Genomic DNA, 22,541 nt, shown 5'->3' with positions numbered 1-22,541 from the left:
CCCCTTTGTGCTACCTCAATGTAATTACATTTTGAAATAATCTGTATGAATATCATGCAAGAAATTTTCCACTGTACTTCAATATATGAGCCGATAATAAACCAGTTGCCTTCAGCTTTCATGGAGCTACTAGAGACACTGCTTGGTTCACATCTGGAATCCTGACCTTTGATCCATGTTTGGATCAAGATGATGTTAACATGTGGAGTGGAGTGGTTCTGCATATTATTGCTGCATTACCGCTGCTTTATTGCAATGTGAGTGTCACCCTCAATAACTTGCCTTAAATTGGCGAGTAGACTGATTGTGTGGTATGGTGTTAGCTTGGATTTGTTGTGCTTTATGTCCACGGAACATCCCTGGGCAATATTTTCACATTGTTGTGTCAATAAACCAGTATTGTAACACTACTGGAACAGCTTGATCAGGGAGTGGATTTTCACCACTATCTCCAGTATATTGCCTGGTCCCACAGTCACTTTTGTATCCAATGTGCCCAACAATTTCTTGATTTCATGGGGAGTGAACTGAACTGGTTGATGGCTGGCTTCTGCAATGGCAGGAGAGGGGGAATCTGGAGAAAACTGTGGTGGAACATCCATTTACTACTTCCGGCTGAATATGGCTGTGAACGCTTCAGTTTAGTCTTCGGCATTTGCTGGTGAAGGAGATGCTCCTGTCTGTTAGCTGTTTACTTGTCTACCGCCTCTCATTGATAGATGGGTTGGGACTGCAGAGCTTTCCTCTGGTGTGTTAATTGTAAAATCATTTAGATCTGTCCAATGCCTGCTGTTTCAGCTGCAAAGCTCTTTGAATCAGAGATGTCCTTGTGCTTTGACAGTGATGGTGGGTGAGAGATTTGCAAGGCCATGAGGATATTCATTATGATGATGTACACTTCTACTGCTGTCAATGGTTGGTAGCACCTTATGGACGCTCTGTCAGCTCTGCTCTGAATCTATCTCATTCCGTGCCTCCATTTTGTCCAGACCTTTTGTATAGACTGATTCATTCTCTGGGGAGAACAGTGTGCTATCATTAACACTTCTGAGCAATTTGATAATGTATTAGACTGAAGTTGAGAACTGAAAAAACATAAAAGGAATGAGTGTTGACCTGCCTTAAACACATTATAAATGTGTTAGATTATTAACAAAATTCCATCTTCCAATTTGAAAATGTTCTGTACAGAACTGAATAATATGATATCCCATGCAATGTTGTAGATAGATTTAAATAACCATGATGTACCTGGTCCCCATAGAGTAATACACTGTTGCTCATGAGTCTGACATATCCCATTGTAACAGTAGCCATCCTTCTTATGACATGGTTGCCCGTCGTGCAGATATACATTGGCTGGACACTGTGCATTTGTTCCAGTGCAAAACTCAGGCAGATCGCAAGAATTGCTGGAATCTCTGCAAGGGGTTCCTGGAGGTTTCAACTGTAAATGCACATCAACAAAATAAAACACAAAGTGAGTCAATGTGTTTGAAGCTGCATTGATCAGTTTGAAGTCTGCAAACAGCATGAAGTCCTGTTCTGCAAAAAGAAAATGAAAAAAAAACAGCTTAGAGTAGATGTGAATCTTTTCATTTAATTCAAAACAACATTTTGAACAAATTAAAAACCAGCCTATTCACTCACGTTCTTTTAGAAATGAAACCAGGTGTTCAAAGTTTGTCAAATCCACAATATGTGTGTGGCTTCAGTTTCAAACTAACTCAGTTGATCTTAACTGTCACTTGAAGTGACATAATAAGTGACTCTTCTGTATTAAACTTGTAATGGTGGTAATAAGAAAGCATCCCTTCACCCTCTTTTTCAAAGTAATCAGCTATAAAGCAATAATTACTAGCCTTATCATTAACTCCCATATCCCAAGTAAGAAATAGACATACAGTACTATGCAAAAATTTTAGGCACATGTATATAGCTAGGGCCTAAGACTTTTGGACGGTACTGTAGTAATTTTACGTACTGTACTACTGCCACAAAAAAATCAAGATATTTCTGAGTGATGATAAACCTGATTCTGATATGGGTCTCTATTGTGGACTGAGAGTGGGATGGGGGCAGGGAGAGGGGTAGTATGGTTGGGAAAAGCGGAAGGGAGAGGGGAACGAACAGGGAGCACCAGAGATACAATTGTTTGGAATTAAGTGACCTCACCTGGTGTCTCAGGGCTGGGTATGCCTGCACCCACGCCACCCCCTTGCCCCTAACACCCCTTCTCTGCTATCTGTCCTACACCCCTCCATCGCCATTTCAAACATCTTTTTCTCCCACCAGATTTGCAAACTCGCTTTCTACTCCCTGGTGACAAATATAGTACTGTGCAAAGGTCTTAGGCACCCTAGCTCTATATATACCTAAGACTTTTGCACAAGTCTTAGGCACCCTAGCTATCTATATATATGCCTAAGACTTTTGCATAGCACTCAATTAAAAAAATGAATATTTATAGGCCTGAGGGTAAGAGTAAATGGCTGTAGTTAAAAGTGTCTAGGAAAGAAATGTCAGAACCAAGTTTAGTATCCATGTTATTCCTTTTGTGAAAGCCTCATTATCTGCAGGATTGGATTTGAAGATGAGAGAGATCTAGTAAGCTCCCTCTGATCGTCAGAATCAGAAAACAGCATTCATTCTTTGGCCTTCAAAATCTCAAACAGTAAGCCAAGCTAGGTAATTCACAGAAACTGATCATCAGAAGTGATTCAGTCAGCACTGATACCGGAAGGCAAATGGCAACCCAGCTACCCACTTTCATTCGTTTTAGAATAAAAATACTGGTGCAATATTTCCCCTTTGTTTTTACATGTTGGAAATAAGTTCATGTTTTTGAGGTAACTGTCAGGAGGAGTTGAGCCATTCCCCAGGGAAGTCTGGTCCAGGCAATTTTCATCTCAGAAACAACTGAATTAGGCTAATCAATGTGCTTCCAGTACATAATGAAATATTTTCATGTTCTTCTACCAGCAGAGGGCCTCGAGTATCATTAATGCATTTTTAAAGTTTAGAAATTCTCTCTTAACAATGATTTAATTAATGGTAAATCGTGCACATTTCATGTCCGGATTGCTATGTACAATAATGGTGATCTTAAGCTCCTTCAGGTGTCTACATAAAGGTGAAATATTAATCATACTAACAATTCCTAAACCAACTCTAAGTAATTTAAAACATCAAAATAAATGGAGAATGTAACTGACTCAATCCTTCCTCTCCCACCGGCCTCTGAGATTTATCTATGCACACACAGTATTAATGTGGTTAATGTGGTTTCTATATCATCACAGACCAGGCATGAATGTGGCCTTTGGAACTTGAATACCATCAGAACGACAGTGAAAGCTGCCACATAAAAGTCTTTCCAATAAGTTTACAGTTTGATCATATTAACATTATACATTAAAATGATGCTTAATGAAACCAAATGAGAAAGATGGAAGAAGTAAAAGATGGACTAAGTCTCATTAGGACAGGTTGAATCCATGGGGTGGAAGCCAGTGTTTTAGTTTTAGGATTCATTGTCACAACTGGAAGATATCACAGATGAAAACTATTTGAAAAAAAACTGCATGCAGGAGAAAATGCATGGGAAGTGAAAAGTTCTTGTGCAAAGGATAGGGGCTCATTTAATGCTACTGCTGAATGGCAACATTCTTCTTTCCATTGTGCTTCCTTTAGCCTTTGGTCAATATCATTTTAATAATTTAATCATTTCCTATTTCCAGGCAAGGTTTTCAGAAACTATCCCAATTTTTTTCTTCTGCTTTTTTAATATTCTCCCTTTCTAATGCTTTTACTTTTCTAAATATGTGTTTCATTGACAAACTCTTTCAGTGCTAAGAACGAGTTCTAAGTTTTGAAATGGCAGCTGTTCCTCTACAGACACTGCCTTTGCTGATGCATATTTGCAAGGTGGATATCGCATTTGCTCACAATGATAAGTATGCAGGTCTCTGTTTGTTATACAGTACTGTGCAAAAGTCTTAGGCACAAATATATAGCTAGGGTGCCTAAGAGTTTTGCACAGTAGTGTATTTGTCAATGTGGAGTGGAGAGCAGGTTTGTAAATCTGGTGAGAGCAAAGCATGTTGGGAATGGTGGGGGTGGAATGCCGTGGGAGGGGTGTGGGACAGGTGGCAGCGAATGAATGCCAGGGGCAAGGGGGCAGACACACCCAGCTTTGAGACACCAGACAAGGTAATTTGATTCCAAACAATTGGTCTATTAACCATTACACAATGTCTCCTTGGTGCTTCCTGCTCTCTTCCCTCTCCCTTCTCCTTTTTCCAACCATGATTCCTCTTTTCCTGCCCCCTTCCCACTCTCAGTCTACAATAGAGACCCATATCAGAATCATCACTCACATATGTTGTGAAATCTTTCTTTGTGACCCCAGTACAGTGCAATACATAAAATTGCTACAGTACTGTGCAAAAGTCTTAGGTACTCTAAATATATATACATATTTCAAATCTCTTACTAACTCTTCCTTCAGTTAGTCCTGACGAAGGGTCTCGGCCTGAAATGTCGACTGCACCTCTTCCTAGAGATGCTGCCTGGCCTGCTGCGTTCACCAGCAACTTTGATGTGTGTTGCTTATATATATATGCCTAAGATTTTTGCACAGTACTGTACAACAGGGTTGATTCTTTTTTTGTTTATTTCTCTGTGCTTGAACAATTCTTTTACTTTTCATTTACCTCTATCCTTAAGAGAAACAAAGAGACTCTCCTGAAGGCAGCAGCATGCGTAGCTAAGGTAGTTAAGAAGACACATCAGATATTTTGTACATTGATGGAACAGAAAACCAGGACAGGAAGGTGATGCTTGATGTGTAGTAGCATATTAGATTAGTATCACTGGAATGCAATAAAACTCAAAGATTCTGCCACACTTTGCATTTTTGTGGTGCCAGATTCACAAACTTTGCAGACTGTTCAATATTTTTTCCTTATTGATAGCCCAACACAATTTAAAATCATTATTTTAGATGTTATGCAGTATAATAATACATTTTCCAGTTAACCCGGTAGGTTTAAATAGTACACAGGAATCAGGAGATCATGTGAACCAGGGCATGAATGAGTTTCTGGATAGTGTGGGAACAGGAGTCACATTGATTCAAGGAAGTGCAGTAATGGGGCCCTGGTGAATTTCAGGGGAGCATGTGAAACATCACTGGTAAGGCAGATGACAAAAACCATCCTGATTTCCAAATAGTTAGATAATGGACTAGTGGAGTATTCCTGTAATGTGTATCATGGTTACAGATTTGCAAGATAAATTGCAATTGGGAGGGTGCAAATGAAATTAACGAAACTGCTGCACTGGCTTGTGAATTTTAGTTATGAGCAAAGATTAGACAGACTCAAAATGCTGGAGGAACTCAGCAGGTCAGGCAGCATCTATGAAAAAGAGTAAACAGTCGATGTTTCAGGCTGAGACTCTTCTTCAGGACATAGTCTCAGCTCGAAATGTTGACTGTTTACTCTTTTCCATAGATGTTACCTGACCCGCTGAGTTCCTCTAGTATTTTGTGTGCGCTGCCTTTGATTTCTAGCATCTGGAGATTTTCTCGTGTCTGTGATTCGACAGACGGTTGTCTATTTTGAAAGAAATAAGGCTGAGGAGCAATGGAGGCATTTAAGCTGATGAAGAAATACTGCTGCAGAGAGACTGATATGTAGAGGGCATAGAGGAATGGATTGAGAATTGAGAAGCTTTTGATCTTTCAGGTTTAATTCACCCTCTTAAGATGTGGGCAGGGCAGAAACCTGAATGTGCACTTGGAAAACTATCTGGCAAGCTTATGTGTCAAAAGTTGGACAGTGGAAAAAGGCTGAAAATCTCTTTGTCAGCTGCCTTTACCATATTGAGTGAATTGGCCTTCTATGTCATGGATTTTTGTCAGAACCGTCTATTAATAAATACTACTACAAAAGTCACCATTAAGGCCAACATAAAGTGAAACATGGATTGATTACTCTTTGACTTTTTTAATGGGGTAGTGGTTTTGTAAAAACTGTGAAGAAGGGCCTGCACTGTGCTGCAATGTCCTATGTTCTTAAAGACCAGAAGAATGATGCCTAACTGGCTGACAATGATGAACATTTGATGCCCTCACTGGAGAAACTGTGATTTAGAGGGCTTCAGATAACATCCAAATAATTATTAAAGGTGATGTTTCATGTAAGAGCAATATTTATTCCAAGTTCCTGCATATAAGCACAACCATCTCTGCTTGATATTGTTATGGTTCCAAGATCATTAATAGCATAAGACATCCAGGGCAGTGCGGTAGTATGGCGATTAGCACAACACAGTACAGGCAACTTGGGTTCAATTCCCGCCGCTGCCTGTAAGGAGTTTGTACGTTCTCGCCGTGACTGCATGGGTTTCCTCTGGGTGCTCCAGTTTCCTCACACAATCCAAAGGCGTACCGGTTGGTAGTTTAATTGCTCATTGTAAATTGTTCCGTGATTAGGCTGGGATTAAAACAGGGCATTGCAGTTCGATGGGCTGGAGGGCCCCATTCCGCACTGCATCTCAAAATAAATAACACAGATGGAAATACAATGCTGAGTGCAATATATTACTTGACCTTTGAACACAATGTGTCAAATTTTGAGCTTCATAGAAGAACATATTCTATATTTAGTTCCTGTTCTATATTTTAGAAAGTCTCCATTATATTTTTCATAACTGCAGCATATGCTGTTTCTCTCCACCGTATCAATTTACATTCATTGTAGTAGATTTAGACAGCATCTGTGCTAACGTTTTATTTCTGTGGGATTTGTGGATGGAAAACGTCAATGTGTTACAAGAGAAGGAACCTCAGTTCTCGGAGGATTTGGTTACCTTGCAGTCTTTGCAGCAAAGTCCATGAGCACAAACAGCCTCAGGCTTCAACGTGCAAGTGCTCGCATTACAGCAGGGGTTGGTACATTCCTGAAAAGGGAAAAAAAAAAGGAATTTGTATGGATACTTAAATCCATATTTTTATTCTACAAGAAATTGAAGGAATAGACAATTACCAGAATACAAAGAGAATTGTAACTAGTACAAGGTAACAAACCATTAAAATCTGTTTGTATCTTTCAAAGATTTTTTTCTATCTTAGAACCTCTTCCTGACATATTGATTATGTTATTCTTTGTCTGTGCCATACTTAGATATTCATTTATGGCCTATATATGATTAAATACAGAACATAAATTTAATCAGTTGAGCAATCGACAAAGGCCACAAAAAGACAAACTGTGTGTGTGTGTTAGTTCAACTCTCATAATAAACCTTGAAAATCAATGCAAGCTGATGATCTTGCAGTTTGGAAACAAGTATGAAGACGGCTCAACTTCAGACAGTGGAAGCATTGCTTTTGCTTTCTACTGTTAGAAATAAGACAGCTGGATAGCCTGCTGGTTTTTATTCACAAGAAGATTAACACTGAGGATGGTATTTGGTCTATTAGCAAGTGAGACATCCCCCCCTCCCCTAATATAATGAACTTTATAGGAGACATGGCCCATTCTGACCAGCATCTCTCCGGAGCAGACGACCACACAGAAGTGACGGCGGAGACCTCAAGGTGCCCCAGACACTTCCCCAGAGCGACCACCGTAAAGCCCCGTTGGTGGCCATCCACAGTGGCCGGAAGTGAGGCCTCCGCCGCTGACCTCGGAAATCGAGCCCGAGGCTCGGCTGGAGCGGAGGCCTTCGCAACTGTGACTCGGCTTAAGGGCTTGTTTCAGCAAGGATCCCTGCCATCCGGGATTAAGTGTGGGCTTCAGGGTCCTACGCAATCGACAGCCCAGGCCCCTGGCAGCTGGAAGTGGCAGTGGTGCCTCCCCCGTTACTCGGCCCGACCCGGAGCACAAGAAGACGCAACCCGCCGATCGATTCCCGTGGGATGCGTCCACCAACATCAAAGAGCTGACAACAACACACTGCATCGATGGAGACCTGGAAAGATGCACTACTTACCGAGGAAGCGTGGGAAAAGAGCTGGGCTGCTGGTCAGATTGAAGCTGAGGGGCTTCAGGGTCCACCTTAAATGAACTTTATAGGAGGACCATTGAGAGCTGTATCTCCACCTAGTATGGGAGCAGTAGAGGATTGGGGACTGGAAGTGCCTACATAGGTCTGTGAGAACGGCTGAGAGGTTCATAGAGGTCTCTCTACCATCCATCAGGGATATTTCTCAGGAGTACACAGGAGTACATTCAGCCAGTCATTCCTGCCTGTGGCCATCAAACTTTACAACTCCTCCCTTGGAGGGTCAGACACCCTGAGCCAATAGGCTGGCCCTGGACTTATTTCATAATTTACTGGCATAATTTACATATTACTATTTAACTACTTATGGTTCTATTACCATTTATTATTTATGGTACAACTGTCACGAAAACCAATTTCCCCCGGGATCAATAAATTATGACTATGACTTAGTATTATCAAGCACCCCACCCATCCAGGCAGAACTCTTTGACATTCTACCATCAGGACGAGAAACTGCTTCTTCCATCAGGCCATTAGGCTTCTGAACTCACAGCTGCACCGCGTTCGACATGCCAATGGATAATTTGTACTGAACCTTACAGTATTTAATTTATGCACTTTACTTTGTTTATCTATGCATAATTCATTTGTAGATTTAATTCTTACTTTCCTAAGTTAATGTGTGTTATATGTGTGTCATATGTACTACTGCGCTTTACACCTTGGTCCAGAGAAATGTTGGCTCATTTGGCGGTGTGCCTGTATATAGTTAATTGACAGTAAACTTGACTTGACTCAGTATGTCTAGCCGGACAAACCTGAGTGACATTAATTGGAGATGTTGATAATTTATTCAATTGCTACATGGTTCTGGTTGGCTGCCCGTGACTGGTGGTGTTCCTCAAGAGTCAGTATTGGGATCACTACTTTTCACATTGTTCGTCAATGATTTGAATAACGGAATTGATGGCTTTGTGGCAAAGCTTGTGGATGATGTGAAGATAGGTGGAGGGGTAGGTAGTGCTGAAGAAGCAATTCAGTTGCAGTAGCATGTAGACAAATTGGGCAAAAAAGTGACTGGTGGAATATTGTGCTGGGAAATGTATGATAATGCATTTTGGTAAAAGAACAATAGTGCGGACTATTATCTAAATGCGGAGAAGGAGGTGCAGAGGGACCTAGGAGTCCTCATGCAAGACTCCCAGAAGGTTAACTTACAGGTTGAGTATGTGGTAAAGGCAAATTCAACGTTGGCAATTATTTCAAGAAGACTAGAGTATAAAAGCAAGGAGATAACGCCGAGCATTTATAAGACACTAGTTAGGCTGCACTTGGAGTATTGTCAACAGTTTTGGGCCTCACATCTCAGAAAGGATGTGTTGTCATTGGAGAGAGTCCAGAGGAGGTTCACAAGGGTGATACTGGGAATGAAGGGGTTAACATGTGAGGAGTGTTTGGCAGCTTTGGGCCTGTACTCACTGGAATTTAAAAGAATTTGGGGGAATCTCATTGAAACCTACTGCATGTTGAAAGGATTAGATAGGGTGGATGTGGAGAGGATGTTTCCTATGGTGGGGGTATCCAAGACTACAGGGCGCAGCCTCAAAATTGAGGGGTGACCTTTTAGAACAGAGGTAAGGAGGAATTTTTTTAGCCAGAGAGTGGTGAATCTGTGGAATACTTTGCCACAGACTGCGATGGAAGCCACGTCTGTGGGTATATTTAAGGCGGAAGTTCATAGTTTCTTGATCAGTCAAGGCATCAAAGGATATGGCGAGAAGGCAGGTGTATGGGGTTGAGAGGGATCCGGGATCAGCCAGGATGGATTGGTGGAGCAGACTCGATGGGCTGAATGGCCTAATTCTGCTCCTTTGTATTATGGTCTTTTACTAACCTCCCCCACTTCTTCTGGAAGTGTACTTCACATGCTAATTTTCATAGATTTCAATCCTAAATTTACATTTCAAAACTTTGAACTCCAGTCCACTGGTACTATTCACGTGCTCAGTCTGAAGTAATATTTTGCGTGAACTTCACACAATCTTAATCAAAACACACAAAATGCTGGTTGAACTCAGCAGGTCAGGCAGTATCTATGGAAGCAAATAAACAGTCAACATTTCAGGCCGAGACACGAATTGTCGACTGTTTACTCACTTTCATAGATCTGCTTGACCTGCTGAGTTCCTCCAGCATTTTGTGTGTTGCTTTGTATTTCTAGGTTGTGCAGTTTTTCTTGTGCATACAGCCTTAATAATTATAGTGTGTTATCTCAGATATTTCCACTCCAGAATGCAAACCGCAGGTTTTGTCAGTCTTTTCCCATAACCTCCACCTCTTGCAGCTAGAATTAGTCCAGTAGCAATTCGCTGAATTTTCTCTAGAGTTCTCATGATTCTCTGATGTCTTGGCAATCAGCATTGGATGCAGAATTATTCTGATAAATGCAAAACAAATTCTGATGATCATTTCCTTTTGTTCTACAATTTTAGACAGATATTTTAACATTCTACAGATGGCATTGAATGTTTTTCTGGATTAGTTGAATTAAATTAGAGTTGAATCAATATAGACTTCCATGTTTCTTTGAGCTAGCCATTTCAACACTATTTAAAGTGATGTGTGCTGCTGATTCTTGCTTCCCCTGCTTAGAACTCCAGGTTTATTTTCTACAAGTTGATTGTTCTGTCCATTTATATTTTGTCTTCTACTGACAATTGCCTCTTCTCATTGACTAGCATTTATCACTTTACCCTGAATTTACAAATCTGCATAGTTTACATAAATTAAACAGAACAGAACCAAGCTCCAAGGCCACTCCATTTAGAAGCTCTCACCATTCCAAGATAATTCCCTATGGATTGTTGATTTCAGTCTGGGATCTGTTTTACTCATGTGCACGTTGTGACAATGACGCAGCCAGCCGAAGTGAGAAGACTGACTTAATTACTGCAATCAGACTTGCTGACGAAACTGCTATCACTGACTGAGAGTGATTTTATGCCCATAATTTATTTATACCTATCTTTCACTCACTTCATTTCCTCCTCGCTGAGTAAATTGATTTTGCTCACAGTTTGCTTTGCGCTTTTGCCTCTCCCATCTCTAATTAAGTTTGCAGATGACACAACAATTGACTTTGTGGTCGAGGAAAGCTTTGGAGGATTTAGATAGCTGAGTTGGGCGGACAATAAGGAGGTGAGTGAAAATTAATCTAGACATGCATAAGGCAATGCAGTTTGGCGAAGTTCAAAAAGGCAAGGGAATAAGCAGAAATCGGGAGATAGAAAGAAGTGTACTGCATGATAACAGGCATAAATCGAATGGATATCCAGAGACTTTTTCCGAGGGTTGAAATGGTTAATACAAGGGAGCATAATTTTACAGTGGTTGGAGGAAAGCACAGGATGGATGTCAGAGGTAACTTTTTTACACGGAGAGTGGTGGGTGCATGGAACATGCTGCCTGGGGTGGTGGTAGAGGCAGATACATTAGGGACATTTAAGAAACTCTTAGATAAGCACATGGATGAAAGAGAAATAGAGGGAAGGGAAGGGTAATGTGCAGAGTTACAGGAAAAATATGATGACTTTCTGGAAGGTACTGACAATATTTATCATGACATTGCCAGGACTAGAAAATTGTAGCCATAAGAAATTATTGGATCAGCTAGCACTGGTTTCTTTGGAACAGGAGAGGGTGATGGGAAACTTAACTGAGGTGCTTAAAAGATACGGGACCTTGCTATGGTAGTGTAGCGGTTAGTACGGCACTATTAAAGGTCGGAGCATTAGAGTTCAGAGTTCAATTCTGTAAGGAGTACGTGCATCCTCCCCATGAACGAATGGGTTTCCCCTGGGTGCTCTGGTTTCCTCCCACAGTCCAAAGATGTACCAGTTAGTAGGTTAACTGGTCATTGTAAATCTTCCCGTGATTAGACTGGGGTTAAATCAGTGGGTTGCTGGTGGCATGGCTCGAAGGGCATGTATCTTTAAATAAATGGATGGATGGATAGATGGATAGATAGGTAGAAAGGGACTATTTTCCTTTGTAGAAGGGTTAAACAAGGGATATAGATTTAAAATAATTGGTAAAAGCATTAGGAGAGATGTGGGGTTCTGGAATTCACTGCCTGAACAAGGTGTGTGTGTGTGTGTGTGTGTGTGTGTGTGTGTGTGTGTGTGTGTGTGTGTGTTAGTGCAGTGGGGGTGAGGGATGCACAAGACTGGAAAGCATTATCATATTTAAAATGTGTCTGGATGTGTCCTTGAAGATCTGGGACCTACAGGGGTAGGAATCAAGTGCTGGAAGGCATAATTAGGTTTGATAGCCCTTGTTCCACCAGCACGTAGATGATGGGCAAAGTGGCCACATAGTAGCATTAAATTTCGATGATTTACAAATCATTGGCTGACATAATTTTGGCAAAGTAAGTGTTTTTTTAAACAAAACCTGCAACTGAGAATCTTGCTATACTGTATCTGGACTTACATGAAATATGTTAATATTTGCTTGGTCCCAACAGGCTTTTAAGCTGGCTGCTTGGTTTGGAAGTTTCTGCTAAAACTACTTCACTTCTTGCATTAATGTTTTGATAATACACATGTGGTTTTGACTCAGCTACCTGATTTTATACAATGACTTATTTACTACAGCATTAGTTAATAAGTATTCAGTAAAAATTTATTGGCTATAATAATTTCTATTCTGTATTTTATATATAATTTAGACACCAAGCTGTTAAGAAATTTTTTCTTAAATTTTAAGGAAATCAGAAACAAATTCAATCTGTGTTTTGTACTCTTACTTCAAGTTCCCCACAGTCGCACTCTTCGCCTTCCTCAACGTATCCATTGCCACATTTTTGCCCACCGTAGAGCTGTTTTATTTCTGGCATATTGAAAAGGCACATTCCAACACCCTTTTCCAGGCTACTGTCCAGATCTTTCTTGCTACAGCTGCTAAAAACTGTGGGAAAAGGATATCTGAAAAAGGGGGAAAAAAGTGTTCAGCCAAATAAATGCAATCGTGTTACGTTATCATTTAACATCTATATCAGTTGTCACAAGCAGCAACAGGACATTAATTCTGTGGAAAGCAGAGTCTGGTTAATTAACATGTTTGGTCTACAGCCTAAGCAACCAGGTTTAATGTTGCTTACAATATATGGCAGTCATTATGGCACAGGGTTGTATAAAATTTAGACTGCGAACATCAGTTTGAGATTAAAAATGCTCATATGATGCTATTATTTACAACCAAAGTGCACTCAACAGCTGTTGCAATTTTTAACATTTATTTATATAAAATTCATTCTGCTGAGTGACGACTGGTGAAGCAAAGGTGTCCAATAAGGAAGGCAATTCCAAGGTTAGCATTCGTTTTGAGAAGATTAGAATATAAAAGCAAGGATAAAATGCTGAGACAAGGAATTCTGCAGATGCTGGAACTTCAAGCAACGCACATAAAAGTTGCCGGTGAACGCAGCAGGCCAGGCAGCATCTCTAGGAAGAGGTACAGTCGACGTTTCTGGCCGAGACCCTTCGTCAGGACTAACTGAAAGAAGAGATAGTAAGCGATTTGAAAGTGGGAGTGGGAGGGGGAGGGGGAGATGGGAAATGATAGGAGAAGACAGGAGGGGGAGGGAACCCTTCCGGCCCGAAACGGTGACTGATCGTTTCCACGGATGCTGCCCGACCTGCTAAGTTCCTCCAGCATGTTGTGAGTATTGCTTTGTCCCCACCATCTGCAGAGTATTTTGTGTTTACAAAAAGTTATGGTGAGAAGGCAGGAGAATGGGGTTGAAAAGGATAATAATCAGCCACGTTGGACCAGCAGAGCAGATTTAATGGGTTAAATGGGCTAATTCTGCTCCTCTGTCTTTTGCTCTAGTTTATGATGACATGATGGTAATAACATGTTCAGTCAGGACAATGACTAGAATTCATCAATTGCAGATATCTCACAGCACAGAAAGAAAGCACTCACTTCCAACTGCTCTGTACCAGTGCTATGGTTTGCCGTGAACTACTTCACATCCTCATTTGATCCTATTAGCATATGAGCCATTACCTAATGTTAGCAAAGAAACTATTATAGCAAAGTGTCAGAGCAGAACCATGGAATGCACTCGACTCAGAATTACTGACATAATGCCGCACGACCAAATATAAATGAATATTTGTCAGTGAAATAATCCTATCAGAAATCACAAGCAGCAAGAAAGAAATTGAAGCAGGGACCATATACTCCGTCAGTAATTACAACAGCAATCTCTTTCATGCTGAAGAAAAGTTAACTTGTTAACATTTACTGAAATGGATTCATACACTTGATCCATGGTCACAAGCTCAATTACTACAAAAGCCATGTGTATATATTTCTCATAATTATGCATATTGCTACATTAGCTACTCAGTATCCAAAATTTCTTCACTGAAATTTGATATGTGCTGAATACTAAATCCAGCGACTGACCTCAATCCCTTCCTTTGTTTCAGTATCTGGTGAGAGAAGTTACCCAGTCTGGCAAGCACACAACATCAGTGGGCAATATCAATCCTACGGTCAGATTGCATGCCTGCAGCCATTCTTCTTGGAAGTGCTACACATTAGAAAACAACTGAAGGAAGACAGGGAAAGAAGTAAAAGCATCAGCTGCAGGCCTGTTAGCAAAACTTCTGGCTTTTGTTGAAGAACTCAAGGGCCAAAGATCTAATGTTTTCATCTCTTCCTTGCTGACAATCAACATGGGCACACCTCAATGATGTGAGTTTAGCCCCTTCGCTACTCGCTCTACGCCCGTGATTGTGTGGCTAGTCTCAACTCAAACACCATCTATACATTTGACAATGACATTGTTAGCAGAAGTTTGGATGGTGACGAGGAGGCATACGGTAGCAAGATAGTCCAGTTGGTTGAGTTGTATTGCAACAACAACCTTGAACTCAATGTCAGTAAGACGGAGGAATTGATCATGGACTTCAGAAAGAAGTCAAGAAAACACACGCAAGTCTTCATTGAGAGATTAGCAGTGGAAAGCATGAGCAGTTTCAAGTTCCTGGGCGTCAACATGTCTGAAGATCTATCCTGGACAAAGCAATTTGACGTGGAAATCATAGAAAGGGTGCAGAGGAGACTTACAAGGATGTTGCCTGGATTGGGGAGCATGCCTTATGAGAATAGGTTGAGTGAACTCAGCCTTTTCTCCTTGGAGCGACGGAAGATGAGAGGTGACCTGATAGAGGTGTACAAGATAATGAGAGGCACTGATCGTGTGGATAGTCAGAGGCTCTTTCCCAGGGCTGAAATGGCTAGCATGAGAGGGCATATTTTTAAGGTGCTTGGAAGCAGGTACAGAGGAGATATCAGGGGTAAGTTTTTTACGCAGAGAGTGGTGACTGCGTGGTATGGGCTGCTGGCAGCGGCAGTGGAAGCGGGAATGATAGGGTCTTTCAAGAGACTCCTGGATGGATACATGGAGCTTAGAAAAATAGAGGACTATGGGTAAGCCTAGGTAGTTCTACGGTAGGGACATGTTTGGCACAGCTTTGTGGTCCGAAGGGCCTGTATTGTGCTGTAGGTTTGCTATGTTTTTCTAATTACAACAAAGGTACAACAGTGGCTATATTTTATTAGGAATTTGAGGAAACTTGGTATGTCACCAAAGACTCTCGCAAATTTCTTTCAGATGTACCATGGAGAGCATTCTAACTTTGTTGCATCACTGTCTGGTATGGAGGTGTTATTGCACAGGATCGTAAAAAGTGGCAGCAAGTTGTAAACTCAGTCAGTTTCATCATGGGGACTGGACTCCCCAACATCGAGGACATCTTCAAAAAGGTTGTATCTGTCCTTAAGAACCCACATCACCCAGGACATGCCCTCTTCTCATTGCTACCATCAAGGAGGATACATACTCAACATTTTAGGAACAGCTTTTTCCCCTCTGCCATCAGATTTCTGAATGGACAATGAACCCATGTGCATTACCTGACTATGTTTTTTATGACTTTTTAAAATCTGTTTTTGCATTACATTATTATAGTTTTTTTTATTATTCTGTATTGCATTGTACTACTGCCGCAAAACAACAAATTTCACGACATAGACCAGTGATATTAAACCCATTTCTGATTCTGATTGGACATTTAGTTTGCTTTGCCTTCTTCCTAGGCACCTTTAGAAATTTTAGCGATGGATGAAGACCCCATTGTAAGTTTCTTACAAGTGCACTGGAGATGTATGTTCCTTCGTAATAACAATTGTTCATCCCAGTTTGGCAAAAGAATAAATCAAGGAAGGTAGTGCACCCGTGGCTGACAAGAGAAATTAGGGATAGTATCAATTCCAAAGAAGAAGCATACAAATTAGCCAGAAAAAGTGGCTCACCTGAGGACTGGGAGAAATTCAGAGTTCAGCAGAGGAGGACAAAGGGCTTAATTAGGAAGGGGAAGAAAGATTATGAGAGAAAACTGGCAGGGAACATAAAAACTGACTGTAAAAGCTTTTATAGATATGTAAAAAGGAAAAGACTGGGAAAGACAAATGTAGGTCCCCTACAGACAGAAACAGGTGAATTGATTATGGGGAGCAAGGACATGGCAGACCAATTGAATAATTACTTTAGTTCTATCTTCACTAAGGAGGACATAAATAATCTTCCAGAAATAGTAGGGGACAGAGGGTCCAGTGAGATGGAGGAACTGAGCGAAATACATGTTAGTAGGGAAGTGGTGTTAGGTAAATTGAAGGGATTAAAGGCAGATAAATCCCCAGGGCCAGATGGTCTGCATCCCAGAGTGCTTAAGGAAGTAGCCCAAGAAATAGTGGATGCATTAGTGATAATTTTTCAAAACTCGTTAGATTCTGGACTAGTTCCTGAGGATTGGAGGGTGGCTAATGTAACCCCACTTTTTAAAAAAGGAGGGAGAGAGAAACCGGGGAATTATAGACCGGTTAGCCTAACGTCGGTGGTGGGGAAACTGCTGGAGTCAGTTATCAAAGATGTGATAACAGCACATTTGGAAAGCGGTGAAATCATCGGACAAAGTTAGCATGGATTTGTGAAAGGAAAATCATGTCTGACGAATCTCATAGAATTTTTTGAGGATGTAACTAGTAGAGTGGATAGGGGAGAACCAGTGGATGTGGTATATTTGGATTTTCAAAAGGCTTTTGACAAGGTCCCACACAGGAGATTAGCGTGCAAACTTAAAGCACACGGTATTGGGGGTAAGGTATTGATGTGGATAGAGAATTGGTTAGCAGACAGGAAGCAAAGAGTGGGAATAAACGGGACCTTTTCAGAATGGCAGGCAGTGACTAGTGGGGTACCGCAAGGCTCAGTGCTGGGACCCCAGTTGTTTACAATATATATTAATGACTTGGATGAGGGAATTAAATGCAGCATCTCCAAGTTTGCGGATGACACGAAGCTGGGCGGCAGTGTTAGCTGTGAGGAGGATGCTAAGAGGATGCAGGGTGACTTGGATAGGTTGGGTGAGTGGGCAAATTCATGGCAGATGCAATTTAATGTGGATAAATGTGAAGTTATCCACTTTGGTGGCAAAAACAGGAAAACAGATTATTATCTGAATGGTGGCCGATTAGGAAAAGGGGAGGTGCAACGAGATCTGGGTGTCATTATACACCAGTCATTGAAAGTGGGCATGCAGGTACAGCAGGCGGTGAAAAAGGCGAATGGTATGCTGGCATTTATAGCAAGAGGATTCGAGTACAGGAGCAGGGAGGTACTACTGCAGTTGAGCAAGGCCTTGGTGAGACCACACCTGGAGTATTGTGTGCAGTTTTGGTCCCCTAATCTGAGGAAAGACATCCTTGCCATAGAGGAAGTACAAAGAAGGTTCACCAGATTGATTCCTGGGATGGCAGGACTTTCATATGAAGAAAGACTGGATGAACTGGGCTTGTACTCGTTGGAATTTAGAAGATTGAGGGGGGATCTGATTGAAACGTATAAAATCCTAAAGGGATTGGACAGGCTAGATGCAGGAAGATTGTTCCCGATGTTGGGGAAGTCCAGAACGAGGGGTCACAGTTTGAGGATAAAGGCGAAGCGTTTTAGGACTGAGATTAGGAAAAACTTCTTCACACAGAGAGTGGTGAATCTGTGGAATTCTCTGCCACAGGAAACAGTTGAGGCCAGTTCATTGGCTATATTTAAGAGGGAGTTAGATATGACCCTTGTGACTACGGGGGTCAGGGGGTATGGAGGGAAGGCTGGTGCAGGGTTCTGAGTTGGATGATCAGCCATGATCATAATAAATGGCGGTGCAGGCTCGAAGGGCCGAATGGCCTACTTCTGCACCTATTTTCTATGTTTTCTATGTTTAACTCCACGATATGCTGGAAGTGTGCCTATTGCTATAGCAAATGTGGTTTCACTTGGAGGAGTTTGATCAGTCCTAAGGGCTGAAGATCTATCCAAAATGATATCTACCTTCTTTCTTCCACCCTGAGAAGGCCCATTCCTGCATACTTAGTATGGAGGACGTACACGCCAACCATTTACGAGATTGATTGGATTTCGATGGTTAGCATCCAAAACATTTATTTACAAAGACAGCCTGATAGAAGATGACTAAATAAGGATATCAATAAATCTTTTGATATATGACTTCAATGACAATCATATCTGTACACCCTTCTCCATAATCAAATAATTGGCTATTAGCAATGTGAATAATTAATCAACTTTCAGTCAGCAATTGTAATAAATCAAGAAAGACCAACAGTATGTACATAACACATTGCAACTCAGAAGGTGGCAACATATAAACTTGGAAAAATTGGTGGTTTTTTTTGAGCTGCAACATTAGTTCCACATGCTTCTACCTATAAACTCCAGACATTCAGACATATAGCATAATAAACACATGCAAATATAATTGATTTGGAAATTAAAATGCTCATCCCACATCCCATGTTTTTGATTTTTTCTTTGCTCTGCTTGTATCAGGCTAAGGAACCCCTTTCAGTAACTCCAGTAAAGCAAAGTGTAAAGCAGTTGGGAGTTGGCTTAACCTGGAATACAGCAATATGGTGCTCACTCCTGGATGTCTTGGTAGAGGATATTTGATTCTTAAATTTTCTGTAGAATGTTTCCAGCGTAAGATAGTTCTAGATGATGTCAACAGTAGCCCAATGACCAAAATACATTTGCGGTGTAACATTGAATTGGTTTTTTCTTTCTTTTCAAATCTTTTTATTGTATATATAGGAAAAGTAACATGAGTACGTCGAAGTAACAACACTTACAATGCCTCAAAAAAAAACCATTATCTTAAAGATTGAAAACAAAATTTTGTGATAACAAAAAAAACCTACTGAGCAGAAAAGTGAGAAAAAAAAGAGAACCCATTAGGTGTACAACCCCGGAGCCATGCGTCATACAAAAAGCTTCTAAAAATAAACATCAAACTGCCAGCAAGAAAAGAAAATATACTAAAAAAATTTACAATTAGGTCGTGGAAAAATTATATCAATTAACTCAAGTGATAATAACGAGCAAATGAGCCCCATCTTTTCTCAAAATCAAATAAAGGTTCAAAGGTTCGACTTCTAATTTTCTCCAAACTAAGACATAGCATCACTTGAGAGAACCATTGTGAGAAAGTGGGAGCCGATGTATCCTTCCACTTCAACAAAATGGCCCTCCTAGCTATCAGTGTAACAAATGCAATAACATGTTGGTCAGACACAGAAATACCATGAATATTTTGAGGAACTATTCCAAAAAGCACAGTTAATTTATTAGGTTGTAAATTAATTTTAAGTGCTTTAGAAATTTATAGTTTTTATTTATTCAGGGAACAGATGAGTTTTACTAATTCCCTTACCACTGAAATTGTGCTATTTAAAGGATCATTGATTGATGTACTGTACATTTACTTCCTTACTGAGATTTGTGACTTACTATGATCTCAAATGTGCTCCACTGTTGTGATTTCTGTTTTATCTGTGGAGGTCACTCTTAGCTTCCAGACCCTGGGATCATTCTATATTTTTCAGTGCTACATTGGAAAGGTCACTAAAGCTCCATACAAAAGGGAAAAATACTTCAAAGTTCAATACTTCCAATAACCCCAAAAGAATCAATGCAAGACCCCACCAAATGAGCATCTAACCAGTGTGCAAAAGACAATAAACTGCAAATATAAAAAGAAAAAAAATAAAAGAACCAATAAATATCAAGAACATGAGATGACAAGTCCTTGAAAGTGAGTCCATAGCATGTGTGGGATCATTTCAGTGATGGAGCAAAGTGAAGTTGAGTGAAGTTATCCCCTCTGGTTCAAGAGCCTGCTGGCTAAGGGGTAATAACTGTTCCTGAACCTGGTGGTGTGAGTCCTGAGGCTCCTGTACCGTCTTCCTCCTGTTGGGCACTTGCTTTAGCTCACAGAAGCAGTCAAAGAGGCTTCCTAGAAAGGCAATTATTCAATGGCTGCCCTCATGCAGTATAACTCCTTACAGAGACCACTTGACAAACTCCTTCCAAAAAAGCAGCTCCAAAAGATCATCATGGCCCTCTGTACAAAGACTCTGGCACCAGTAAATGAAAATCAAAAATAAATCTGCAAATGCTGGACATGTGAGATAAAAACACAAAATGAGAGAAACATGAAGCAGATTGCACAACGTTTGTGGAAAAGGAATGTTAATATTTTGGGCCAAATCCATTAATTCAGCTAGGACTTACCCCTATTCCAGCAGAAGACCTTGGGCAACCAACCTGCCCAATTTCCTCTGATGTTCTATGGGCATTCTGCTATCCCTTCCTATCACCATATATATGTGTCAGCATTCCACTTTCCAGAAAGATTGCTACTTGTACAGTACTGTGCAAAAATCTTAGGCACATATAAAAATTCTGTAAAAATAAGAAATGAAAAGTTTCTAAAGATCAAAGAAATTACTATAAAGAGTGGCAAACAGTAAAAATCAGAATCAAATCAATATTTGGTGTGATCACCCTTTGCCTTTAAAATGGCATCAATTTTCTTAGGTATACTGTTGTGCAGTTTTATAAGAAAATCATCTGGCAGGTTGTTCCAAACATCTTGAAGTTCTTCTGCTGACTTTGGCTGTCTGATCTTCTTCTGTCTCTCCAGGTGCTCCCAGGCAGCCTCGATGATGTCAACAGGGCTCTGTGATGATCAGGGCTCTGTGGAGGCCATACTATCTGAAAATATATAAACAATCTCGGGTGCCTAAGACTATTTGCACAGGACTGTACATTCATATATTCCTTTAAAGCTGGCTGCCAAGATTGTGGCTACAAAGCTAAATACTGGCAACTGTGAGATCAGCCAACAGATCAACGGAGGTAGGCAGTATGTAGTATGGGTTTATCAGGGAAACCTAACAATGGTGTTTTGTGATGCTTGCAACTAAAGTTTATAATCTTTAAGGGATTTATACAATGTTGTTTTAAAGTCACTAAAGTGTAATAAAGAAATTTCTCAGCCCATAGCTTGTAAGTGATCCCTGTTTTACTTCATTCTACTGTTCTTTGAGCAGAACTTGCTTCCCTTCATCGGTTAAGTCACTCCAAATGTACATAAATTTTCAAATAATAGTTCTACTGAACTGCTGAGAACCAACAATATGTTATTTTATTTGTGTTCAGTGGCTCCGCATACAGTGACTAGATATGAAAGCAAGGATGTAATGATGAGGCTCTATAAAGCACTGGTGAGACCTCACCTGGAGTATTGTGAGCAGGCTGGGTCCCTTATCTGAGCATGATGAGCTGACATTGGAAAGTGTTCAAAGGAGCTTTACAAAAATGATTCTGTGATTGAAAGGCTTGTCACATGAGGAGTGTTCAATAGCTCTGGTCCTCCACTCACCAGAATTCAAAAGAATGAGGGACGACCTTATTGAAACCGATCTAATGTTGAAAGGCCTCAATTGAGTGGATGTGGAGAGGATGTTTTCTATATTGGGTCTAAGACCAGAGACACAGCCTCAGAATAGAGGGGCGTCCTTTTAGAACAGAGATAAGGAGGAATTTCTTCAGCCAAAGAGTGGTGAATCCGTAGAATTTGTTGCTACAGATGGCTGTGGAGGCCAAGTCATTGTGTACATTTAAGGCCAAGGTTGATAGATTCTTGAATGCTTGGGGCTTGAAGGAATATGGAGAGAAGGCAGGAGACTGGGGCTAAGAGGGAAAATGGATCAGCCATGATGAGATGGTGGAGCAGACTCGATGGGCCAAATGGCTTAATTCTGCTCCTATACCTTATGGTCTTATTTCTGTGCGTGTATGTACATTTCTATTCCATTTCCCTTTGTTCAGTTCTGCTTTCTCTTATAAATGCTGTTCATCTGTAATATATGATGGTTTCATATCTTTTCACAGATGCTAACTGACCTGCAAAATGTTTCCAGGATTTCTGAGTCCTTTCTTAACACTATCATTACTTTCTAATTCCCTGCTGTCAATCCTTATAAACTTCTAATTCAGTCCAGATTGCAAGAACTGGAGAAGAAAGAGACTC

The 22,541-nt window shown here is 40.7% G+C and overlaps 1 protein-coding gene across 2 annotated transcripts in view; it reads right to left on the bottom strand.

The window, feature by feature from the left end:
• LOC140185772 (disintegrin and metalloproteinase domain-containing protein 12-like) overlaps positions 1-22,541 on the bottom strand; it is a 397,254-nt gene that overhangs the window by 50,117 nt on the left and 324,596 nt on the right. For both annotated transcript variants that reach the window (XM_072239412.1, XM_072239413.1), the window contains exons 12-14: positions 12,824-13,001; positions 6,877-6,966; positions 1,252-1,447 (exon numbers count right to left, since the gene is read on the bottom strand). In XM_072239412.1, the coding sequence (XP_072095513.1) occupies positions 1,252-1,447; positions 6,877-6,966; positions 12,824-13,001 (464 nt within the window). The remainder of the gene's footprint in view (positions 1-1,251; positions 1,448-6,876; positions 6,967-12,823; positions 13,002-22,541) is intronic.

The sequence above is a fragment of the Mobula birostris genome, chromosome 21 (assembly GCF_030028105.1).
Source record: "Mobula birostris isolate sMobBir1 chromosome 21, sMobBir1.hap1, whole genome shotgun sequence".
NCBI lineage: Eukaryota > Metazoa > Chordata > Chondrichthyes > Myliobatiformes > Myliobatidae > Mobula > Mobula birostris.
This window is presented reverse-complemented; position numbering and strand designations above follow the sequence as displayed.